This window comes from Molossus molossus, unplaced genomic scaffold (genome assembly GCF_014108415.1).
Source record: "Molossus molossus isolate mMolMol1 unplaced genomic scaffold, mMolMol1.p scaffold_m16_p_1, whole genome shotgun sequence".
Lineage (NCBI taxonomy): Eukaryota > Metazoa > Chordata > Mammalia > Chiroptera > Molossidae > Molossus > Molossus molossus.
In genome coordinates this window covers 143,896,766-143,920,452 of record NW_023425344.1, presented here as the reverse complement: position 1 = coordinate 143,920,452, position 23,687 = coordinate 143,896,766, and the positions used below count along the sequence as shown (strand labels likewise).

Genomic DNA, 23,687 nt, shown 5'->3' with positions numbered 1-23,687 from the left:
CAATGTTTCTCTCCCTCTCTCTCTCTTTCTCTCCCCTTCTCTCCCCTACCCTCCCTCCCACTCTATTTGAAGACAAATAGAAAAATATCCTTGGGTGAGGATTAAAAAAAAAGGACAAATACCTTAGAAAAAGTAGAGTATGACAGGATAAAGTGATTGACAGATGAAGGCATGTACTTAGATACATGCAGAAATTCTTACTTTTTTTTTCAAGTGTTAACTTCCTTTATTTCAATAATATTTTATCATTTTTGAGCATAGACAATAAAACTGATCTTCACAGATTGGCATAATATTCAGCATGTGGTCTATACATGCAGAAATTCTTAAACCAAAAATTGCATTCCTAAAATATCTCAGACAAAGAAATGACTCAAAGATGCAAAAACTATTATAAATGATCATATTTGTGACAAACACATCTGTGTATACACTGTGTATGTTCCTGTAGATAGGTAAATAAGAAGCTTTTGAATACTAGAGAAGCTTTTGGGTCATTCAAACAATTTGGCAAATTGCCTGGCCGGTTTGGCTCAGCGGTTAGAGTGTCGGCCTGTGGTCCAGAGAGACCTGGGTTCAGTTCCCGCTAAGGGCACGTACCTCAGTTGCAGTTTGTCCCCGGCCCTAGTTGGGTCGTGCGGGTGGCAACCACTCGATGTCCCTTTCACGTCGATGTTTCTCTCTCTCCCTCTCCCTCCCTCCCAATCTATCTGAACAAAATATCAAAAAAATGTCCTCGGGTGAGGATAAAAAAAAAAAATTAAAAAAAAGTAGTAAAAAAAAAACAATTTGGAAAATTGAAAATAGCATGCTGCCCTGGCCAGTTTTGCTCAGCGGTTAGAGCGTCAGCCTGCGGACCAGAGAGTCCAGGTTTGGTTTCTGCTAAGGGCACGTACCTCAGTTATAGTTTGTCCCCGAACCTGGTTGGGGTCATGTGGGTGGCAACCACTCGATGTGTCTCTCTCACGTCGATTTTTCTCTCTCTTCCTCTCTCTCTCCCTCCTGCTCTATCTGAAGATAAATGCAAAAATGTCCTCGTGTGAGGATAAAAAAAAAAAATTTAAAGAAAAGAAAATAGCATGTTGATTTGGGTAAATACTTTGCTTTGAGACCCAGCTTTGTTACTTACTAGCTAAGGATCTTTAATGATTAAATTTCTCTTGCTTGTTCACTTTATTTTTTATTTATTTATTTTTTTAATCCTCACCCGAGGACATTTTTCCATTTTTTGTTCAGGTAGAGTGGGAGGGAGAGAGAGGAACAGAGAGAGAGAGAGAAACATCGACGTGAAAGGGACACATCGAGTGGCTGCCTCCCGCATGACCCAACCAGGGCCGGGGACAAATTGCAACCGAGGTACGTGCCCTTAGCGGGAACCAAACCCGGGTCTCTCTGGACTACAGGCCGATGCTCTAACTGCTGAGCCAAACCGGCCAGGGCTTACCACCCATTTGTAAAGTGAACAAGCAAGAGCCCTGGCCGGTTTGGCTCAGCGGTTAGAGCATCGGCCTGCAGTCCTGAGAGACCCGGGTTCGGTTCCCGCTGGGGGCACGTACCTCGGTTGCAATTTGTCCCCGGCCCTGGTTGGGTCATGCGGGAGGCAGCCACTCGATGTGTCCCTTTCACGTCGATGTTTCTCTCTCTCTCTCTCTTCCTCTTTCTCCTTCCCAGTCTATCTGAACAAAAAATGGAAAAATGTCCTCAGGTGAGGATAAAAAAAAAAGGCTAGTAACATCTATCATGTAGAAGACTGAAAATGAAGTCAAACAATGTATGTAGAGGAGTCCTTTGAATATTAGACTTATGTAGTTTTTTAGATGTAACTCGAGCTAAGAGTATATATCATCCTCTCTAAATGGGATTAAGTTAGCCCTGGCCATTTGGCTCAGCGGTTAGAGCTTCAGCTTGCGGACCAGAGAGTCCCGGGTTTGGTTCCCACTAAGGGCACGTACGTCGGTTGCGGTTTGTCCCCACCCCGGTTGGGGTCATGTGGGTGGCAGCCACTCGGAGTGTTTCTCTCACATTCATGTTTCTCTGTCTCTCTTCCTCCTTCTCTCCTTCCCGCTCTGTCTGAAGATAAATGCAAAAATGTCCTCGGGTAAGGATAAAAAAAGAAAAATGGGATTAAGTTATACTATTTTCCACTCTACCTTTGATAAAATTAATTTAAAAAGTTTTTTTGAAAATATATTCTAACAGATGTATTTAAGAAAAAAATATTTGCTTATTGCAAGGCAGAGGTAACTTACTATGTCATGTTAGACTCCTCATACAGTGTTGGTACTTTATTTGATTGTGAGGATCTCCAAATGGTTCTGTGCATTGGAGCAGTTAGAAGTTTGTGCCTATCTTTAAACAATGGATGATAATAATAATTATAAAAGCATGTGCATACAGTTTTTTTGTATTGTGTAATTTAAACTAGCCACTTCTTCCCTGGTGTCTGTTATGATAAAAAAAAACATTTTTTCTTACATGTATGTGTATCCACAATAGCTGATGTTTCGCAAAATGCAAGGCTTAAGTGAATTTCCAGAAAATGTTCCAGCCACTGGAGATGTCCTGTCTCACCTGACCTCCTCGGTTGACCTGGACTTTGGTGCACACCATCCCCTGCATGTGACAATGCTGCCTAACCCCTCACACCTGGAAGCCGTTAACCCCGTGGCTGTTGGCAAGACTCGTGGAAGGCAACAGTCTAGACAGGATGGGGACTACTCTCCAGACATTTCGGCTCAGCCTGGGGACAAAGTCATTTGCTTGCAGGTACTTGTAGCTTCAGAAGGGAGACCAGAGGTTGGGAAGACAATGGAGAAAGAATGTCCAAGTTGGTCGGTTCTGAAAGGAGATGGCAGACATTCAAGATGAAACTGAGATGAACTTTTGGGGAAAAGATATTCTGGACTCATTTTAAAAATCAATGACAGATATGAGGTTTAGTGTCAAGGCAACTAACTTTAGACTGTGGTTTTTATTGTGTTTTTTCTTTCTCAAGTTATGAATTAACTAAGGGGGTATTGACTGGCATACCAGCTACCACTAGGAGGACGGATGTCATTACTCTGAAAGTATGGCCTTTTAGGAAACCACATTTATCTAACAAGGCTACACAAATCTGGATTTATTTATTTTTCTTTTGCTTTTTTGTTTTAAAATGAAGGTCTTTGGTATTAAGGTAAAGAATACAAATTATTAGTGTGGCTCTTGCGTCCCCTGTCCCCCAACCCCCCAGGTTTTCATAACCCAAAAGATATCTTTTTAAAGTTTGGATTGTGAGTAACATTTTTTTTTAATGTGAGTGTTCATTTGAATGCTAACCCTTAACTACTGGGAGATAATTAATCCTGGATATCGGTAACTGAGTCTTCAAACGCAACAGAAACCTATAAATCCAAGGCAGTAGAATATTTGGCTGTGTATTACAGATAACCACATTATCTTATTCGTGTTAATTTTTCATGGGCCAGAAACTTGGGGAAAATACTTGGGGGTAGGCAGACTGGATTTGATCATGATATGGTATTGTTACTGTGCAGGGTCTGGCCCTGAAGCGGGTCTGCCTCGGGCCTGCCGGTAATGTGTGGGTTCTTGACTAGACTTAGGAAAGATTTCACAGCACGAGTCCAGGTTATTTTGAGAGTACATTTATTACAGGTGGGGACAGTGAAGCAAAGAAAGGGCTTAAGGTAGAAGAAGCAACAGGACAGAGCCTAGGTAAGGCTGCTTTGGCTCACTGAGAAGTAAAAGTCACAGTGACAGAGGTGAGCCAAGGCAGGGCTGCTGTTAGCTCACTGGAAAATCAGAGAAAAAGAAGGCCTTAGAGACAGGTTCAGGGGGTAAGCCCTAGACAAGTTGCCACTGCCCGCTGATCCCCTGGTTGCAAGTGTCTTGGGGACCCTTAGAGTTTAGGAGAAAGAGAACAGAGATACAAGGTGTGGGTGTGCTTTAGTGAGAGAATGCTGTGGGTCCTTTTATCTGTTTGAGGCGTTTTATCTTTCTTTTGCTGGCCAGGAAACCTGAAAGGTCTCAGGGGATGGTCTTAACAGAATATCCATTAGCTTTCCAGGGGTGTCCTTCAATATTTTGATTCATCAAATTGTGTATATAGAGGGTCAGGGATTATTTTTTGGTTAGTTTCTTTTATTTTTAAAGAACATTATTGAAGCCCTGGCCGGTTTGGCTCAGCGGTTGGAGCATCGGCCTGCGGTCCGGAGAGACCCGGGTTCGGTTCCCGCTAAGGGCACGTACCTCGGTTGCAGTTTGTCCCCGGCCCTGGTTGGTCGTGCGGGTGGCAGCCACTCAATGTGTCCCTTCACATTGATGTTTCTCTCTCTCTCTCTCTCTTCCTCTCTCTCCCTCCTGCTCTATCTGCACAAAAAATGGAAAAATGTCCTCGGGTGAGGATAAAAAAAAAAAAAAGAACATTATTGAAGAGGGACCCTGACTAAGGCCCGTCTGCCCAGGACAGTCTGGAATGTGTAAACCATTTGTTCCTAAGTGTCCTTGGTTAGGAAAGATAAAACCTTATGATTCATTAGCTGCCTGTAAATTACGCAAATTGTTTGTCTTGTTTATTTTGTCTCAGTTTCCCTTATTCCACTTGTCAGGGATTTCCCTAGCTTCTTACTATCCTGCCACAGTATTTCTAAATAGTATCTTCAAATCATTAGCCAGATAGTCTTTTTACCTTTCTCTTGACTTAACTCATGATACTCTAAAACAGTGGTTCTCAACCTTCCTAATGCTATGACCATTTAATACAGATCCTCATGTTGTGGTGACCCCCAGCCATAAAATTATTTTTGTTGCTACATCATAACTATAATTTTGCTACTGTTATGTCTTAGGCGACCCCTATAAAAGGGTCGTTCGACCCCCAAAGGGGTCGTGACCCACAGGTTGAGAACCGCTGCTCTAAAATGTTTTGGTCCTTTACATTTACCCACTACATTAGGCAGATCTTAAGATTGATTTCTGGCCAGCCAGTATGGCTCAGTGGATTGAGGGTGGTCCCAGGAACGAGAGGTCCTGGTTCGATTCCCGGGCAGGGCACATGCTCGGGTTGTGGGTTTGATCCCCAGTAGGGGGCGTGCAGGAGGCAGCCAATCAATATATCTCTCTCACATCTCTCTCTCTTTCTCTTCCTTTCTCTCTCTAAAACAAAATCAATAAAAATATATTTTAAAAAATGATTGATTTCTGAAGTAAGAGGTAAAAATGGCATTTTGTTTAAAGTGATGGGACACTGCCCACTTTTGTCTACTTTGTGTTCCCAAAATATTTTGCCTTGCTCTGTCTGTGCATGTCTTACGTTGCTCAAGTACATGATTCTAATTTCTTGTGGGAACTCTGAATTTGGAGAGCCTACAGAATCATGGTGAGTGAGATTCCTGATGCTACTTTTTCTGCTGTTTTCTATTTTTCTTAGTCCCGGACCTGGTAAAAGTGGATTCTCATTTGTGATCTTGTGTGTGTGTCTCCATCCCCGCCCCGCTCATGTCATGTTTGGCTGAGCAGCTGCCACTTCACCTAGCATGTTTGTGCTTATGGACTCTTAATCCCACAAAGCTTTATGGAACATAGTAGAGTGGTTTCTTTCTTTATTTAAGAGGAAAATGAAATTAGCAAATGACACAGGTGTGCTTTAGCAACAAGAATCCTAAAACCAGGATACAATGATGCAAGTTACATATGTTATGTTCTTATCAATTCCTCTGCTGCAGGGGTGGGGAATGTCTGGCCCACAGGTCGTATCAGGCCCCCAAAATCAATACCAGCTAACATCATACACCTCACTAATTAGCCTGACCAAATATAGCAGGTTAATTTTTTTTAAGTATTTTTTTAATTGATTTTTTAGAGAGAGAGGAAGGGAGAGAGAGATAGAAACATCGATGAGAGAGACATCGATTGGCTGCCTCCTCCGCGTTCCCTACTGGGGATCAAGCCCAAAACCCGAGCATGTGCCCTGACCGGAAATCAAACAGGGACCTCTCAGTCCATGGACCAATTCTCAATACACTGAGCCCCACTGGCCGGGCTGGCAGGTTGATTTTTTAAAAATATATTTTTATTGATTTTTAGATAGAGAGGAAAGGAGAGAGAGAAACAGACAGAAAAATCCATGGGAGAGAGAACCATCCATTGGTTGCCTCTGCACGCCCCCTACTGGGGATCAAGCCCACAACCCCGGCATGTGCCCTGACTGGAATCGAATGGAGATTTCTCAGTCCGCTCAACCACTGAGTCACACTAGCTGGGCTAGCAGGTTAACTTTTTTTTTTTTTTTTTTTGGTACGTGCCCCTAGTGGGATCTGAATCCAGGACTCTCTGGTCTGCAGGCCGACCCTCCAACCACTGAGCCAAACTGGTCAGGGCTAGCAGGTTAATTTTTAAGTTGATTTTTTTTTTGGTATGGCCTGTAAATGATGTTATAAATATCAAATGGCCCTTGGCAGAGAAAAGATTCCCCACCCCTGCTCTACTGTAACATTTTTGTAAAGGAGCAGAAAAGGCATGTATCTCTCTTTCTTGCTTTACTGACCTCCTTTTGCATCCCTACTGCACAAGAAATCCGATCAGCAAGGGAGCCTAAGGCTGAGGAAACCTTTGACTCTGTGTGCCCCAATGTGACACTGCCAACTGGATTTACAATGTAACACAGTGTAGAAAAGACAAACACTCTGGAACCAAGAACACCTGAGTTCACATCCTGACTTTGCTGCCTTGTGCTTGGTGTGCATGGTTCTGTTACATGTGTTCTCTAAATCTCATAGTTAAAATGAAAGTATATTACATTCCTCATCATATTCTGAGGATTAAGTGAGAACATGAACATAATAAGTTCCTTAATACACAGAAAAATGGAGATATCACAATCACAGATCTAGTGTCTAGTGCAAGCTGTGTGAAATATATACTGTTTCTGACTCTTGATTTTCTCATCTGTAAAAAGAACAGTAGTGACTTCCTTATCTGTACCCCCCCTTCCTTATCTGTACCTGATTTTTGAGTGGATTAATAAAGATAATGTATAGTGCTGTGGAGATAATGTAAGGGTATGTTATTATTATGTATAAATATTCCAAAATGTCAGTTATCCCTATCGACCCTAGCAATGGAAATGTGTGGACTGGAAATTTCACTTAGGCAGAGAAGTGCTTCCTTTCTTACTCAAAATATTCTACTTATATAAAAATAACTCTCTACAGGACATTAACAATGTCATTAAAAATGAACTAAGAACCCTGGCTGGTTTGGCTCAGCGGTTGGAGCATTGGCCTGTGGACCAGAGAGTCCTGGGTTCGGTTCCCTCTAGGGGCATGTACCAAAAAAAAAAATGAACTAAGTATTTTTTCTTAATTCATATTTAGGTATTTTAATTCTATTATTATTAGAGCCACAAAGATTGCTTTAAGTTAGGGCATATCAGATCATTTTATTCTTTAGTTCAGCATCTTGACTATTTATGATAATTGTCTTTTTAGCACAAAATCTGTAGGGCTTACATTTTCTTCTAAGATCTATAATTTCCTTATTATTTGTTTTCAGCTTTTCTAAAAAAATAAAAAATAAAAAAAATAATCCCCCTTCTCTGCTACCTTTTGTCCACCAGATTTTATAATATTATGATCTAGCAGACTTCAAATGTTTAGGAAGAGTAGCACATTTTAGACATTCTCTCATAACATTTTGATTTTTCCTCAAAGCATCCTGTTTCTCTTTTTTTCTGGGGCAGGGTTGATTGGCAAGAAGGGAGTTCAAAGCCATGCACTGTTCCTTATATCTAGAAAGCTATTTCCATGAAAGTTTTACTAGGGCTGATTTTCTTTTTTGCACCTCCAATATCCCTTCCTTCTATGGTGCTGCTGTATGTACTAGATTGTTATGAGTATATTAGAAGTGATGGGTATAGGTGATGATATGGAGTGGAAGGAGTAGGTCAATTGGTAGTGGCTGCAAGGGGAGAAGAACTGATTTAGCATCTTTGAAAGCTTCTTTAGATCAGCATAATCATTAGAGAATCCTACAACCAGCAGATTTTTAGGAGGGCAGAGGAGCAGTGAGAAGGTGGTTGTTTTTCTTCTTTTTTTTTTTTTTTATCCTCACCCGAGGACATTTTTGCATTTTTTTGTTCAGACAGAGTGGGAGGGAGAGAGAGGAAGAGAGAGAGAAACATCGATGTGAAGGGACACATTGAATGGCTGCCACCCGCACGACCAACCAGGGCCGGGGACAAACTGCAACCGAGGTACGTGCCCTTAGCGGGAAGCGAACCCGGGTCTCTCTGTACCGCAGGCCGACGCTCTAACCACTGAGCCAAACCGGCCAGGGCTTTCTTCTTGTTATTATCTGAAAACAATGTATTTCAATCTGAAAACCTGAATTTCTCCATAGCTTATATTCCTTTTTTTTTTTTTTCTCCCTGTAATTTAGGTTCACGGTGATGCTTCTTTCTGTGGTCAAGGGATTGTTCCTGAAACATTTACGCTCTCTAATCTCCCACATTACAGAATTGGTGGAAGTGTTCATCTGATTGTCAATAACCAGCTGGGTTACACCACTCCGGCGGAAAGAGGAAGGTCTTCCTTATACTGTAGTGATATTGGTATGTAACACAGAATTGGTAGTGTTGCTGGGTCAGACAAGGAATTTCTAGAGAAACTTCTAGTTCACTTGGTACAGCGAACCTCACTGTTTATCCCATTTTATTTATTTATTTTTAATTATCCCATTTTAAATTTTGGATCACATACTGTCAGTAGTCACCTTTCACATTGTTAAGTTAATAAACTCTGAGCATACTCTTTATATTCAAGGAGACAAGACTAGAATGGAACTTAGAGGGTGCAATCTCAAATTGCTTAAATATCCAGTTGAATAGCCTGGTAGAAACCAGAGATTAACACAATTAGTCAACATTAGAGTAATTGTCTTTAGGATGTTCAAACTAGGAATACTCAAATCTTAGTCAAAAAGGATATATTCAAATCAATAAGGGGTTAATATCTAAAATATATAAAGAACTAACATAATAGTAAAAACAATCTGATTAAAATGAGCAAAGGAACTGAATAGATATTTCTCCTAAGAAGATATACAGATGGCAACAGGCAGATGAAAAGGTGCTCAACACCACTAATCACCAGGGAAATGCAAATCAGAACCACAATGAGATATCACTGCACACCTCTTGGAATGACTATCATCAAAAAAACAAGAGACAATAGGTACTGGCAAGGATGTGGTAAAAAGGGACTTTTGTGCACTGTTAAAAGGAATGTAATCTAGTCTAACCACTACGGAAAACAATATGGAGATGCTTCAAAAAATTGAAAATAGATCTACCATAAGATCCAGCAATTCCACTTCTGGATATGTATGCAAAGGAAATGAAAACAGGATTTTGACAAGATATCTGCACTCCATGTTTAAGGCAGCATTATTCACAATAGCCAAGATATGGAAGTAACCCAAATGTCCATCATTGGATGAATGGGTAAAAAACTATGGTATATATACACCTGGAATATTATTCAGTCATGAGAAAGGAAGATATCCTGCCATCCATTTGTGAAAACATAGATGGACCTTTGAGCACATTATGCTAAGCAAGATAAGCCAGACAGAAAAAGAAAAGTATTATATGTTATCACTTGTATGTGGAATTCTAAAAAAAAAAAATCAAAGTTGTAAAAAAATTCCAGTAAAATGGTGGTCACCAGGGGATCAGGGGTAGGGGAGATAAGATTAATGATGTTTAAGGGTACAAATGAGTGAATAATAATGAATAGTAAAAAAGCCATAGAACTCTAATGTGCAGTATAATTAATATAGTCAATAATACTGCACTATAGTGGTCTAATATGATAAATATTGCTTCAATGGTAATCATATCACAATATATAAAGTATCAAAGTTATATGCTGTATACCTTGAATTTACAAATTTTAACATGTCAAATTTATTTTAAAAAATGATGTCTTCAGCCACTAAATTTGGCCAAGTAGTCTGGTTAGACATCAGATGTGAAGAAGAAAGGTTGCTTTGTTGTAACCTATGAAAATTGGCAGTATTAAGAGAAATGCAGGTTATTTTTTTTAATTTTTAATTTTTTTATCCTCACCCGAGGACATTTCTCCATTTTTGTTCAGATAGAGCAAGAGGGAGAGAGAGGAAGAGAGAGAGAAAGAGAAGCATTGACGTGAAAGGGACACATCGAGTAGCAGCTGTCTCCCACATGACCCCAGCCAGGGCCAGGACAAATCGCCGCAACAGACGTACGTGCCCTTGACCAGAATCGAACCCGCGACTCACTGGTCCGTGGGCTGACACTCTAACCACTGAGCCAAACCGACCAGGGCAGAAATGCAGGATTTAAATATATATACTGTATGGGTCCATGCTATATACTATAAATATATATTATATATACATATATGTATAATAATTTTTAAAAATAATAAATTATATTTATTATTTTGAGAGAGAGAGAAAAAGAAACATCTATTTGTTGTTCTACTTATTTATGCATTCATTGGTCATTTCTTGTATGTGCCCTGATTGGGGTTAAACCCACAATCTTGGCATATCAGGATGACACTCTTAACCAACTTAAGCTACCTGACCAGGGCAGAAATGCAGGACTTTTATTACCCAGACCCTACTTCACAGAGTTATAAGTACTGTTAGATGGTGGGACCTATTCTGTTTCAGACCCAAAGCATGGCTTGGATGCCTTTTGGGGCTATGTGATTTTTTTGTGATTAGTTAGAGATACTGAAAACTCATTCTTGAACTTCTCTTTGGAAAAAATTCTTTTTTTTTTTTTTTTTTTTTTTAAATTTTTTTTTTTTTTTATCCTCACCCGAGGATATTTTTCCATTTTTTTTTATACAGATAGAGTGGGAGGGAGAGAGAGGAAGGGAGAGAGAGAGAGAAACATCGACGTGAAGGGACACATCGAGTGGCTGCCACCCGCACGACCAACCAGGGCCGGGGACAAACTGCAACCGAAGTACGTGCCCTTAGCGGGAACCGAACCCGGGTCTCTCGCCGACGCTCTAACCGCTGAGCCAAACTGGCCAGGGCCATTTTTTTTTTAGAATGCATCTTCTCATGATTCTTTATTTTAGGAAGAAAGATACTAGTAATAATGACAATAACAAACTAAATATTAGTTATTACGCACCAGACACTGTTAAGCACTTTATATGCCTTAGCTCATTTAATCTTTACAACAACGCCAACAGATAGGAGCTATTATCCTGGTGTTATAGATTGGCAGACTGAGATTCACAACTTTACCAAGGTCACACAGTAAGTCCAGAACTGTAACTTGAACTCATTCTTGTCAGCCGGACTCCAACCCAAACTGTCTTTGAGGATGTGGGCTGCCTCTCTACAAAGGCAACAGGACTTGGCGCTGGGTTAATGTTGTCGGGGTGAACTGGCCCACTTCATTTTGGTCTTCTGTGCTTCAGGGAAGCTTGTGGGCTGTGCCATCATTCATGTCAATGGAGATAGCCCAGAGGAAGTGGTCCATGCCACACGACTGGCTTTTGAATACCAGCGCCAATTCCGGAAGGATGTGATTGTTGATCTGTTATGCTATAGGCAGTGGGGCCACAATGAGCTGGATGAGCCCTTCTTCACAAACCCGGTCATGTACAAAATCATCAGGTATGATTATATACCTTTATTTAATATGCCCTCTTCCCCATAGTGCTCACGTTATGATTTTTATCAGACACTCTCGATTAGAATGACCAGCTCTCTTAGTTTGCCTGGGACATGAAACTTTCAGTGCTAAAACTGGGACTCCAAACTCCTGGGTAGACTGGAATGGTCATCCTGTGAGTGTCAGAAAAGCTTCCCGTATTCTTCAAACTTGACATGTTTTCTCAATGAACAAAGAGGGCAACTTAACAACCTCACTTAGCAGATGAGAAGATGGAAGAGGAGGACTTAGGCAGAGCATTGCCTGAAGTTACTTAGTATGGCATTGACAGGATCAGAAAAAGAACCTCCATGATCCACTTCTGCAAACTATAGTTGGAGACCTTCTCTGTGCCTTGGCAAGATGTTACATGATGGATTTTTTTTTTTTTATCCTCACCTGAGGACATTTTTCCATTTTTTGTTCAGATAGAGTGGGAGGGAGAGAGAGGAAGAGGGAGAGAGAGAGAGAGAAACATCGATGTGAAAGGGACACATCGAGTGGCCGCCACCACACGACCAACCAGGGCTGGGGACAAACTGCAACCGAGGTACGTGCCCTTAGCCGGAACCGAACCCGAGTCTCTCTGGACTGCAGGCCAACGCTCTAACTTGCTGAGCCAAACCGGCCAGGGCTACATGATGGATTTTAATGAATGTCCAGAACTGTGCTGTCCGATAGAAACCACTTAAGTGGCTACTAAGTGCTTGAAATGTGGTATGTCTTGATGGAGACGTGCTATGAATGTAATCTACACACCAGATTTCAAAGACTTTATATAAAGAGATGTTAACTATCTCAATAATAATTTTTATATTGATTAGATATTAAAGTGACAATATTTTGGATATATTGAGTTAAGTAAGTGTGATTAAAATTAATTTCACCTGTTTCTTTGTACTTTTTCTAATATGACCACTAGGAAATTTAAAATTCCACATTGGCTTATATTATATTTCTGTTGGACAGTGCTGAGTCGAAAGGTTAATGTGACAGAAATTTCACTTTGGAATGTTCTTTTAGATACTAGAAAGTAAAATAGATCTCTCTTCTTTACTTTATTTCCTCACAGAAATTAATTAAAACAGAGGAATAAACTTGGTGACATTTCACGAACCTTTCTGGTCATAGGTAGCAGACTGCTCTTGGAAGAATAAATCTGGGTTCTCTAGCTCTGAGTTTATTTTAGCAGTTGAATTACTTCATGTGTCCCAGCGCCCCACTTGAAATAATGTATCCTGCCTACCTCTCACTTTGGTCAGGATTAAATATGATAATATGAACAGACCTTACACTTAAAATTTTATTATTATTATTATTATTATTATTATTATTATTATTTTGGTATGTGCCCCTAGCGGGAACCGAACCTGGGACTCTTTGGTCCTCAGGCCGATGCTCCAACCGCTGAGCCAAACCAGCCAGGGCCAGACCTTACACTTTAAAGTGTTATTCAGATGTAGAGTGACATTATTATTACTGTTGTTATAAAATCCAGGAACTGAATAGGTACAAGATTCTTAAAGACACCTGAAACAGATGTTGGCAACTGTGGAGTCAATACTTTTTAAAACAAAGGGGCACTGAATGGGTAGATTATGTAGGTCAGTCCTATAAATAACTGAATTTATCAGTTGATAGAAAAACTATTAATTATTTCTACCTGAATATAGACAAAAATTCATAAGGATAAATTTGTTTTCTCTTGCTTGCCTGGATGAAGTTGTTACTCACCATTGCCTTTTTGAAGAAAATAATTTATTGGAGTGAAAGTCACATGACATAAAATGAACCATTTAAAATTCAGTAGCATTTTCAGTGTCATACAACCACCCCCTCTAGCTAGTTTCAAAGCATTTCCTGGATGCCATTTTACAGCCATGACACTCCACAACATCTTTGACAATGACTGTATCTGTCTCTCTTCGATTTTTACAAATCAGATGGATTCTTTTTCCCCTCTTTCTTGGACAGAGCCCGAAAGAGCATTCCAGACACATATGCAGAGCACCTTATTGCCAAAGGACTCATGACCCAGGAGGAGGTGTCAGAAATCAAAGCCTCCTACTATGCAAAGTTAAATGACCATTTGACTAACCTGACCCACTATAGCCCCCCTGCCACTCACCTGCAGGCCCACTGGCAGGGCCTGGTTCAGCCTGAAGCTCGCATTACCACCTGGAACACAGGTGTGCCCCTAGACCTCCTGCGGTTTATTGGTGGCAAGTCTGTGGAGGTGCCAGAGGAACTCCAGATGCACAGTCACCTTCTGAAGATGTATGTTCAGGTGGGGAACCCTGAAATCCTGGTTACTGTTTGTTTCTTGTGCAACAAAAGATTAATGTTTGTCTGGTCATTTGGTTGGCTAATTCATTTGACAGATATTTATTGTGTGTTATTATGTTCTGGAAACAGATCCCAATGGTGTTTTGGTACTGATAAACAATTAACTCCAATTTTGTCTACTTCTCTCTTTCCTTCCTTCTTTCATACATGTTCAATACATTAAATGTACAGCAACACTGGAATGCCCGTTTGGATTTTTCTGACCAGAAAACCCTTTCATTCTTTTGAGTGGCTTAAATATAATAAATAAAAACCAGCACACCCCTGGAGTCAGCTATTTAGACCCTTAATCATGTTGAGGTTTTACATATTGTCTCATGTTAAATATAGATGCGACAAACCCTCCTGGTTTGCCTGGGACTCAGGGATTTCCTGGAATGCAGGACTCTCAGTGCTGAAAACAGGAGAATAAGCAATTCAAGGCCTTCATCTTTCTTAAACTTGGATGAAGAAACTTTGACATTTGAATTATTTTCAAAACACTAACTTCAGTTGGGGGTTAATTATAGGTATAGCGACTACTAAAACAAACTACGTTCTTACCATCCAAGTGAAGAGATAGAATATTATAAATACCGTTCCCCATGAAGCCCTCCCTGCTGCCATCTCTCATTCATCCTCAGGGTTAACAACTAACCTGAGCACCTGTGTGTTTTGCCTGTTTTATTTTATTTTTTTTTTCATCCTCACTAGAGGACATTTTCCCATTTTTTGTTCAGGTAGAGTGGGAGGGAGAGAGGAACAGAGAGAGAGAGAAACATCGATGTGAAGGGACACATCGAGTGGCTGCCACCCGCACGACCCACCAGGGCCGGGGACAAACTGCAACCGAGGTACGTGCCCTTAGCGGGAACCGAACCCGGGTCTCTCAGGACCGCAGGCCGACGCTCCAACCGCTGAGCCAAACCGGCCAGGGCTGTTTTGCCTGTTTTAAAATGTCATGTGAGCCCTGGCCGGTTTGGCTCAGCGGTTGGAGCGTCGGCCTGCGGTCCTGAGAGACCCGGGTTCGGTTCCCGCTAAGGGCACGTACCTCGGTTGCAGTTTGTCCCCGGCCCTGGTGGGTCGTGCGGGTGGCAGCCACTCGATGTGTCCCTTCACATCGATGTTTCTCTCTCTCTCTCCCTCCCGCTCTCTCTGAACAAAAAAATGGAAAAATGTTCTCGGGTGAGGATAAAAATAAATAAAAATAAAAAAAATAAAATGTCATGTGATTGCCTGGCTGGTGTGGCTCAGTGGTTGAGCATCGACCTATGCACCAATAGGTTTCTAGTTCAATTCCCAGTCAGGGTACATGCCCAAGTTGTGGGCCTGATTCCCAGTGGGGGGCATGCAGGAGATGGCCAATCGATGTTCTCTCTTATTGATGTTTCTATCACTCCCTCTCTCTCTCTAAAAATCAATAAAGAAAAATTATTAAAAATAAATAAAATAAAATGTCATATGATTGCTATTAGACTTTTATGTATTCTTCTGCTCTGTTTAGTTTAACATTGTTTTTGATACTTTCCATTGTTGCATTATATATTTTGAACTCTGTGAAAAAGGATATAGACTCATAAAAGTTTTTTTTTTCTCCCCTTCAATTTCACAGTCTAGACTGGAGAAGATGATGGATGGAACCAAGTTAGACTGGGCCACGGCAGAAGCTCTCGCCTTGGGCTCCTTACTTGCTCAAGGTAAGAAGTTTGTTTAGCTGCACAGCTGGTAGGGGATGCTTTAATATGACGTTTGTTACATGTGACCTCTGCAGATTTTAATTTGTATGTTAATCCTCACCTGTATTGACTTTTTTATTTTATTTTTTTTTAGATAGAATGGAAAGGGGGAGGGTGGGAGAGAGAAAGAGTGAGAGAGAAAGATCAACGTGAGAGACACACATTGATTGGTTGCCTCCTACACGACCCTGAAGAGGGCTGGGATTGAACCTTCTACCCAGGTATGCACCCTTGAACAGGAATCAAACCAGAGACCCTTCAGTCCACAGGCCAATGCTCTAAACCGCTGAGCCAAACCAGCCAGGGCTGATCTCTACAGGTTTTATTTATTATTATTACTATTATTTTCAAACCCTCACCCAAGGTTATTTCTCCGTTTATCTTCAGATAAAGTGGGAGAGAGTAAGGGAGGGGAAGAGAGAGAAACATTGATGTGAGAGAGACACATTGATCAGTTGCCTCCCACAGGGCCTGACCAGGACCGGGACCAAACCGCAACTGAGGTATGTGCCCTTGGTCGGAATCGAACTCGTGACTCTTTGGTCCACGGGTCCATGCGCTAACAGCTGAGCCAAATTGGCCAGGGCATGATTTCTGCAGATTTTTTTTTCCCTCAATTTTTATTAATTTATTTTTGTTACAGATGTTTCTCCTTTTTGCCCCCTAGAAACCCTCTGATCTCCGCAGATTTTAAGGTGACAACTACCTCCTATTATTTTCATTGACTGGAGAGATTATAAAACACTTTACCTTTTTTTTACCTGACAATATTATTTAATCTTAGTATGTGTCATGTTGATAGCCTTCATCAGAAAACAGAACAATTATACCTGGAAAAGAAAGAGCTCAGGGCTGGATGTATTGGAAAGATACTTTTCTCCAAAAATTGTAGGGCAAATGTTGACTCTCCATTCTTACACAATCTCACCTTGACTACAGACTTTTGCATATAGGACTGGTATATTTTAATAAGGATAATCTATTATGCTAAGAAAAATTCTCAGGACAAGCTGATGTATAAGAATTCAGTGTCACCATGTCTTATTATGAGTAGGTTATTCATGGGAATTGATATTTTTTCCCTCTTGCTTGCTTAAGGTTTTAATGTCCGTCTGAGTGGCCAAGATGTTGGCCGTGGGACGTTTAGTCAAAGGCACGCAATGGTTGTTTGCCAGAAGACTGATGACACCTACATCCCTCTGAACCATATGGACCCGAATCAGAAGGGGTTTCTAGAGGTAGGATGTTTCCTTATCTATTGTAAAGTCCAGATGCTGATGATTATAGTTATAGGATTCTTTAAGCAACTACTGGTTCAATGCTTTTTGAAGTAAAGAGATGCTGAGTGGATAGACGATATAGGATTATAAATTTGGAATGGAAGTAACATATTAGCAAGTAGACTAATTATTTTACTCTGGCTACTTATCTGCAATTATGTAAAAGTCAAATTGATGTTCATTTTGTCAATCAAAAATTGACATTATAGACTATATATTGCTGGATTCATTAGAGTAAATCTAAGATGTTAATAATTAGCCAACATTTCTTTCCTATTAAAAAAAAAGTCATTTCATCATTACTTTATTCCCTAAGGTTTAGTAGGCTTGATGAATATATCTATTGTCGCATATTTTCGTGTGTCAGTCACTGAGCTATACTCGTTAGAGTCAAGGGCAGGGACCACCAGGTCTTCTCATTTTTGTTTCTTCAACAACTAGCATATGTCTGGCACATGATATTTATTGAACTAAATTATCCTCTAAGGTACAATTAGTGGTCTGTCCTTTTTTTTCCTACTCCAGCCATTTGAGAGTATAATCTTGAGTTCACTGATATCAATATTTATAAAAAGGTTTACTTGTCAAAAGGAAAATTCCAGGAAGATTACTTAAGGGACATAGTGCTTATCTTTTCTTTAAGTTAGTCTAAAGTCCACCCTTGTATTAAGTCAGATTGATGATCTAGATACTGAAATGTTTAATATTTCCCCCACCCACCCACCGATGATTTTTATTAAATTGTGATTTTGATATGTAGTATCAATTCGCTTTAAATATTAATATTTGAAAAACCCTAACTAAACGCCTTGTCTTTTTTATGAGGATACTGTCAAAGATTTCATTTATTATCTGGTACCGTGTACTTTACATGAAGACCCTGGGAGAAACACCTGATTGATTTTGGTTTGTCTTTATTGTGTACACCATGAATTCTGTAACTAACCAGCACTCTCTTTAATAATGGCTTCGATAAAATCAGAAAATAAAACAATGAATATATACACTCTTCAAAAATATATATAATGGCTTCTATGAAGGGGTAGAGGCCACAATAGCCTTGATAAAAGTGAGTAGGTTACCAGATGATGTCTTTTCCTCAACTCTGTTGTTTCTTGATCTTAATTTCTCATCTTTCTCTGCACTTACTTTGCACTGTCATGTTATATATTATGTGTGCCTACAAGCCATCTTAAATACTTTTTGAAATAAATAAAAGCATTAGTAGATTCAAGAAAATAAGGTATACTAAAGTACAAAGTGCAGTAGTCAATAGGAGAAGGAACATCTTATCCTACTTGGAGACATCAGGAAAAGTTTGGCAGGGAAGCCAGATTTCAATTGGGAACTGAAGGACATTGGGAGTCGCTGTTCTAACACATGAAGACAGAACATTCAAAGTGGACACAATAGCACATAAAAAACAGAAGAAAGAGGAACTAACATGCCCAGGGAACTACAAGTAGCTTCATATGACTGGAGGGTAAACTGCAAAGTAGATACAGGAGTAAAAAAGAGGAGATAAGCCAGATAGGACTACCCACATGTGAAAAACTTTGAGTATTACGTAAAAGAGAATTCTTTACAGGTAATCTGATTTCATATTAGAAAGGTCACTCCTGATAATACTTTGGAGTTCTAGGTTGAAAAAGAATGAGAATTTAGGACAATTTTTAAGGAGGCTTTTCAGTCATCTAGGCAGGAAGTCTTGAGGACCTGAATTAGGGCAGTAACAGTGCCGGTGGAAGATGGGGCCAGATTTGAGAACTATTCAGCTAAAGGACGTAGTGGTAGATGCAGAGAATGAAGAAGAAAGACTTGTCTCAGTTATCTTCTAGCTTTGTGACTTAGACAACTGGTGTGTGATGACGGCATTTACCCAAACAGAGAGTGAAGAAGAAGGAGTAGGTTTGGTAAGGAAGGGAATCAATTTTGGACATTTGACTTAGTGGGGAATGAATGTCATAGAGGTTTCTATCAGGCAATTAAAGGTAAGTCAGTCTGGAACTAAGGAAGGAATCTGGTCTTTAGATCTGGATTTGGAAGTAATTGGGGTGGATGAGTGTTTGAAATCACAGGGGTGGGAGAAACTCTCTGAGAGAGAGCAGAGTGAGAAAAGGGCCAAAGGATAGAGTGTTGGGAAAAACAACATTTAAGTGTCTGTCACAGGAAAAGTATTTTCCTAAACAGCATCCAGGAAGGCAGGAAGAGAACTAGAGTCACTGTGTCATTGAACTCAAGGATGGGGAGGAGTCAGATAAGAGGAAGAATAACGTGGTCATTGGACCTGGCAACTAGAAGGTCAAGGGTTGACCTTAGGTAGAGCTTTTTTTTTTTCCTGTGTAGATTGGGCTATCCCATTTTTATGTAGAGCTATTTTAGGGGAGTTATGAAAGCAGAAGTGAGAATATACTGGTTGAAGGGTAAACAAGAGTTAAGGAGGTAGAGACAAAGTAGATTAGATAATTCGTTCTAGAAGTTTGACTGAAAGGAAGCAATAGCTGGAGAGCACTGATTGAGACTATTTCTTGTTTTGGTTTTTAGCTTTTGGTTATCTATCTGCTGAGAGGAGAAAGCCAGTGAGGCTCAGAGGTTCAGAATAGGGGAGTTAGGTGATGAAGTTGGGAGAAAAATCCAAAGACCAGTGGATTTAGAAAATGAGTGGGGCCTTGGCTGGTATGGCTCAGCGGTAAGAGCATCACCTGAGGACCAAAGAGTCCCGGGTTTGGTTCCAGGCAAGGGCATATACCTCATTTGCTGTTTGTCCCCGGTCCCAGATGGGGTTGTGTGGATGGCAACCAATTGATATGTCTCTCTCACATTGATATTTCTCTCTCTCTTTCTCCCTCTCTCTCTCCAGCTCTATCTGAAGATTAATGTAAAATATCCTCGGGTGAGGATTAAGAAAAAAAAGAAAATGAGTGGGCATGTCAGCCTTGGGTAGGAAAAGAGATAAGGAAGGAGGTGAGGACAGACGGGAGGTACAAGGAAAGTGGCCACTCAAAACCCCATTTTACAACACACTTATGAATCTGAGAAGTGCAGCAGTCTTTTTTACTTTATTATTGTTTAAAATAAATTTTTTTTCCTTTATTGATTTTAGCAAGAGAGGAAGTGAGAGGGAGAGAGAGGTAGAAACATTGATGAGAGAGAACATTAATTGGCCACCTCCTGCATGCTCCCCACTGGGAATCTGGCCCACAACCTGGGCATGTGCCCTGACGGCAGCCTCTTGGTGCATGGGTCGATGCTCAACCACTGAGCCACAGCAGCCAGGCACAGCAGTCTTTTTTAAAATTAATGTGTTATATAGATTATAGTCAAAATAAAAATAGAAATCAGAAAAGATAAGTTATGCATAATCTCACCATGCGAATAAATCATCTATTTGTATTTTTCTGTTATCAGTGAGTGCTTATCCATATAAATCACAATATTTAAAAAATATATATATTTTTATTGATTTTTGGAGAGAGAGTATGAGAGGGAGGGAGAGAGAAACATTGATATGAAAGTGTTTTGAAACATTGTTTGGCTGCCTCCTGCACACCCCCTACTGGGGATTGAGTGTGAAACCCTGGCATGTGCCCTGATCCAGAGTCACATCAGCAACCTTTTAGTGCACAGGGACAACACTCAACCAAGTGAGCCTCACTGGCCATGGCTAAATTACAAATTTTTATAGTTGTAATTGTTATAGAGATGTAATATTTTTTCAGTTTTTTTAAATAAAAGCTTTATCGAGATAAAACTTATAGAATTCAACCTTTCAATATGTGCAAATATTGTATTCACAGACTTGTGTAGCCATCTCCACTATTTAATTTCAGAACATTTTTATCACCTCCATTAGGTGAAACCTTGTACCCATTAGCAGCCACTCCTCATTCCTTCTTATCCCCAGCCTCTGGTAGCCATTCATCTACTTTCTGTTTCTATTGATTTGCCTACTCTGGACTTTTTATATGAATAGAATCATACATGTGGCCTTTTGTGTCTGGCTTTGTTCAATTAGCATCTGTTTTCAAGGTCCATCCATGTTGTTGAAAGGATTAGTAACGTTTTAAAGGGTAAAGGTAAAAGCTTGCAAAAGGCAGAAACTCTGAAAAAATATGTTGCTTGCATAACCTTTGCTTAGCTTTCTGTTGAGTGAGGTTACCCTCAAGGTAATCCACAAGGACATCGGGTTATCTGCAAGGCTATGAGTCACGCAGCAGATGCAGGAGGAGATACCAGACCAGTCCAACTGCAAAGTGGACAATGGGCCAGGCAGAGTACATCAGCAGGAACTGCTGGAAACTGAAACTAGAGTATATAACCTACACCCCAACTGTTATTCAAGGCTGAACCCTTTTTGGCTCAAACCACCTGCACCCAGGCGCATACAATAAAGCCATTTTGCTTTACATTGGCCTTGTGTGGTGGATGTGACCTCTGGCCGGCTCAGACCTTTTAGTTGTAGCATGTGTCAGTATTTGATTTATTTTTATTACCAAAATATAATTTTACAGATATGTAACTTTTTATTTTTAGAGAGAAAGGAAGGGAGAGAGAGAAACATTCATGTGAGAGATCAACATTGAATGGTTGTCTCCTGCACACCTCCTACTGGGGATCGAGCCTGCAACCCAGGCATGTGCCTTGATCGGGAATTGAACTAGGTCCTTTCAATCCATGCGATGCTCAGTCCACTGAGCCACACCGGCCAGGCACGTTTTGTGACATTTTTTTAAAAGAAGTTTAAATGACACAGTTTTACTCCCAGCTCCAAAGGTTGGCCATCTGAGAAGTTAATTTTGCTTATCCTTAAAGAAAATCTTCAATGCCCATATTCCAAGCTCTTTCATTTCTTCCTCTTTTTGTCCCAACTTTCCCATATGCATCACTCACAGAGGGCTATTTCCAAAGTCATGTGGAAACAACTGAAAACAAAGCCTCACTCTCTGCCCCTCCTCCCTTCTGAGAGGTTTGTATGAATGTGAGGTTTTTACCTTTGCTGACTCACATCACCACTTCTCTGGCATGACAGTGTCTCTGTTCGCTTCCTTTGCATCAGGTCAGCAACAGCCCATTGTCAGAAGAGGCTGTCCTGGGATTTGAGTATGGGATGAGCATTGAGAGCCCTAAGTTACTGCCCATCTGGGAGGCTCAGTTTGGTGATTTCTTCAATGGCGCCCAGATCATCTTTGACACTTTCATCTCTGGAGGTTGGTTTTGGCATATGGGTATGTAGTGAACACATGACACCAGCCTCACAGGGACAAATCTACAAAAAGGGGCTGTAGCTGCTTATGAGACTCCTTGTACCACAGACCCTGGGGAGAGGTGGGGGTTGCCCTGTCGTCCACTGGGGCATGGCAGCTATCAGTTAAATAAGTGCCACTCAGCGACTGTGTAGGGAGCACCTTCCCATCTGTGGGGGAATGTGTTTGGCTGTAGGGAGCAGGACGTACGCCCACCAGGTCCTAAGGAGTTTGACTTTCAGGTCCATTCTTGGGGTTTGTGGAGTAGCTATGACAAGAATCACAAGCAAGCAGTGGTGACATAGTGTGAATTTATGAATGGCAGCCTCGAAAATCTGCTTCCCTCAATCCAGGGACACTCAAATATCTGAATGTTGGGAGTTGTCCATCTTTATTATTTTTAATAATCATTTACAAAAGTAGTAGCTGCTGTAAAAATTCAAAGTATATAAAGTACAAGTGTGAGTCTCCCCCAGACTCTTACCCCATTTTGGGGGGTAACCACTTTTGGATTATGTGTGTGTACTATAGATCTTTCCCTTGGTTGTGTTTTTCTGTAATTGTGTAGTCATGAGTAAGAAACATGCCAACCAATGTCACCCCAATAAATGTAATTTAAAATAAAAACAATTAAAAAAAAAAAAAACGTGCCTTGAGGAGACTGGACTTTGACATGTCTTCAGCTCGAGAACAGGGGCTTGTGCTGTCAGGGATGCTATGAGGAGACATAAGAGCTGTCCAGTCTTGGTAAGAGGTGTGCCTGAGTGAAGTCAGCATGGTTGTGCTGGCCTGGGGTCCCAGTGTTCACTGTTGAGTTTGTCTTCCACTTGCTAAAGCCTAGGATGGATATTTCAGCTGGTAGGATGGGTATTTTTTCTCCCAAGTATGGTATAGCAATGCTAGACAGTACATGTAATGAAAAGGATTCTACGGCAGTGGTTCTCAACCTTTCTAATGCCACGACTCTTTAATACAGTTCCTCATGTTGTGGTGACCCCCAACCATAAAATTATTATTTTTTGCTACTTCATAACTGTAATTTTGCTACTGTTATGTCTTAGGCAACCCCTGTGAAAGGGTCATTTGACCCCCAAAGGGGTCATGACCCACAGGTTGAGAACAGCTGTTCTACGGAATCAGGCAGCAAACTACCATTTGTTCTGCTGCCCAAGTCAGATCAGACCCTTTCCTTCCTGCTTCATAGAGGTCTCACTCCCTCCCGCTGCTTTTCCAGGAGAGGCCAAGTGGCTCCTCCAGAGCGGCATTGTGATCCTTCTACCCCACGGGTACGACGGGGCTGGACCGGACCACTCCTCTTGTCGCATAGAGCGTTTCTTGCAGGTATGTCCAATGCCTTTTGGATTCCCAGGAATGTTTTCCTGCT

The 23,687-nt window shown here is 40.8% G+C and overlaps 1 protein-coding gene across 1 annotated transcript in view; it reads left to right on the top strand.

The window, feature by feature from the left end:
* Positions 1-23,687, top strand: part of DHTKD1 (dehydrogenase E1 and transketolase domain containing 1) — a 62,754-nt gene that overhangs the window by 22,235 nt on the left and 16,832 nt on the right. The window contains exons 5-12 of the mRNA XM_036280816.1: positions 2,497-2,766; positions 8,437-8,608; positions 11,484-11,682; positions 13,694-14,006; positions 15,657-15,741; positions 16,879-17,018; positions 22,117-22,267; positions 23,538-23,644. Coding sequence (XP_036136709.1) covers positions 2,497-2,766; positions 8,437-8,608; positions 11,484-11,682; positions 13,694-14,006; positions 15,657-15,741; positions 16,879-17,018; positions 22,117-22,267; positions 23,538-23,644 — 1,437 coding nt within the window. The remainder of the gene's footprint in view (positions 1-2,496; positions 2,767-8,436; positions 8,609-11,483; positions 11,683-13,693; positions 14,007-15,656; positions 15,742-16,878; positions 17,019-22,116; positions 22,268-23,537; positions 23,645-23,687) is intronic.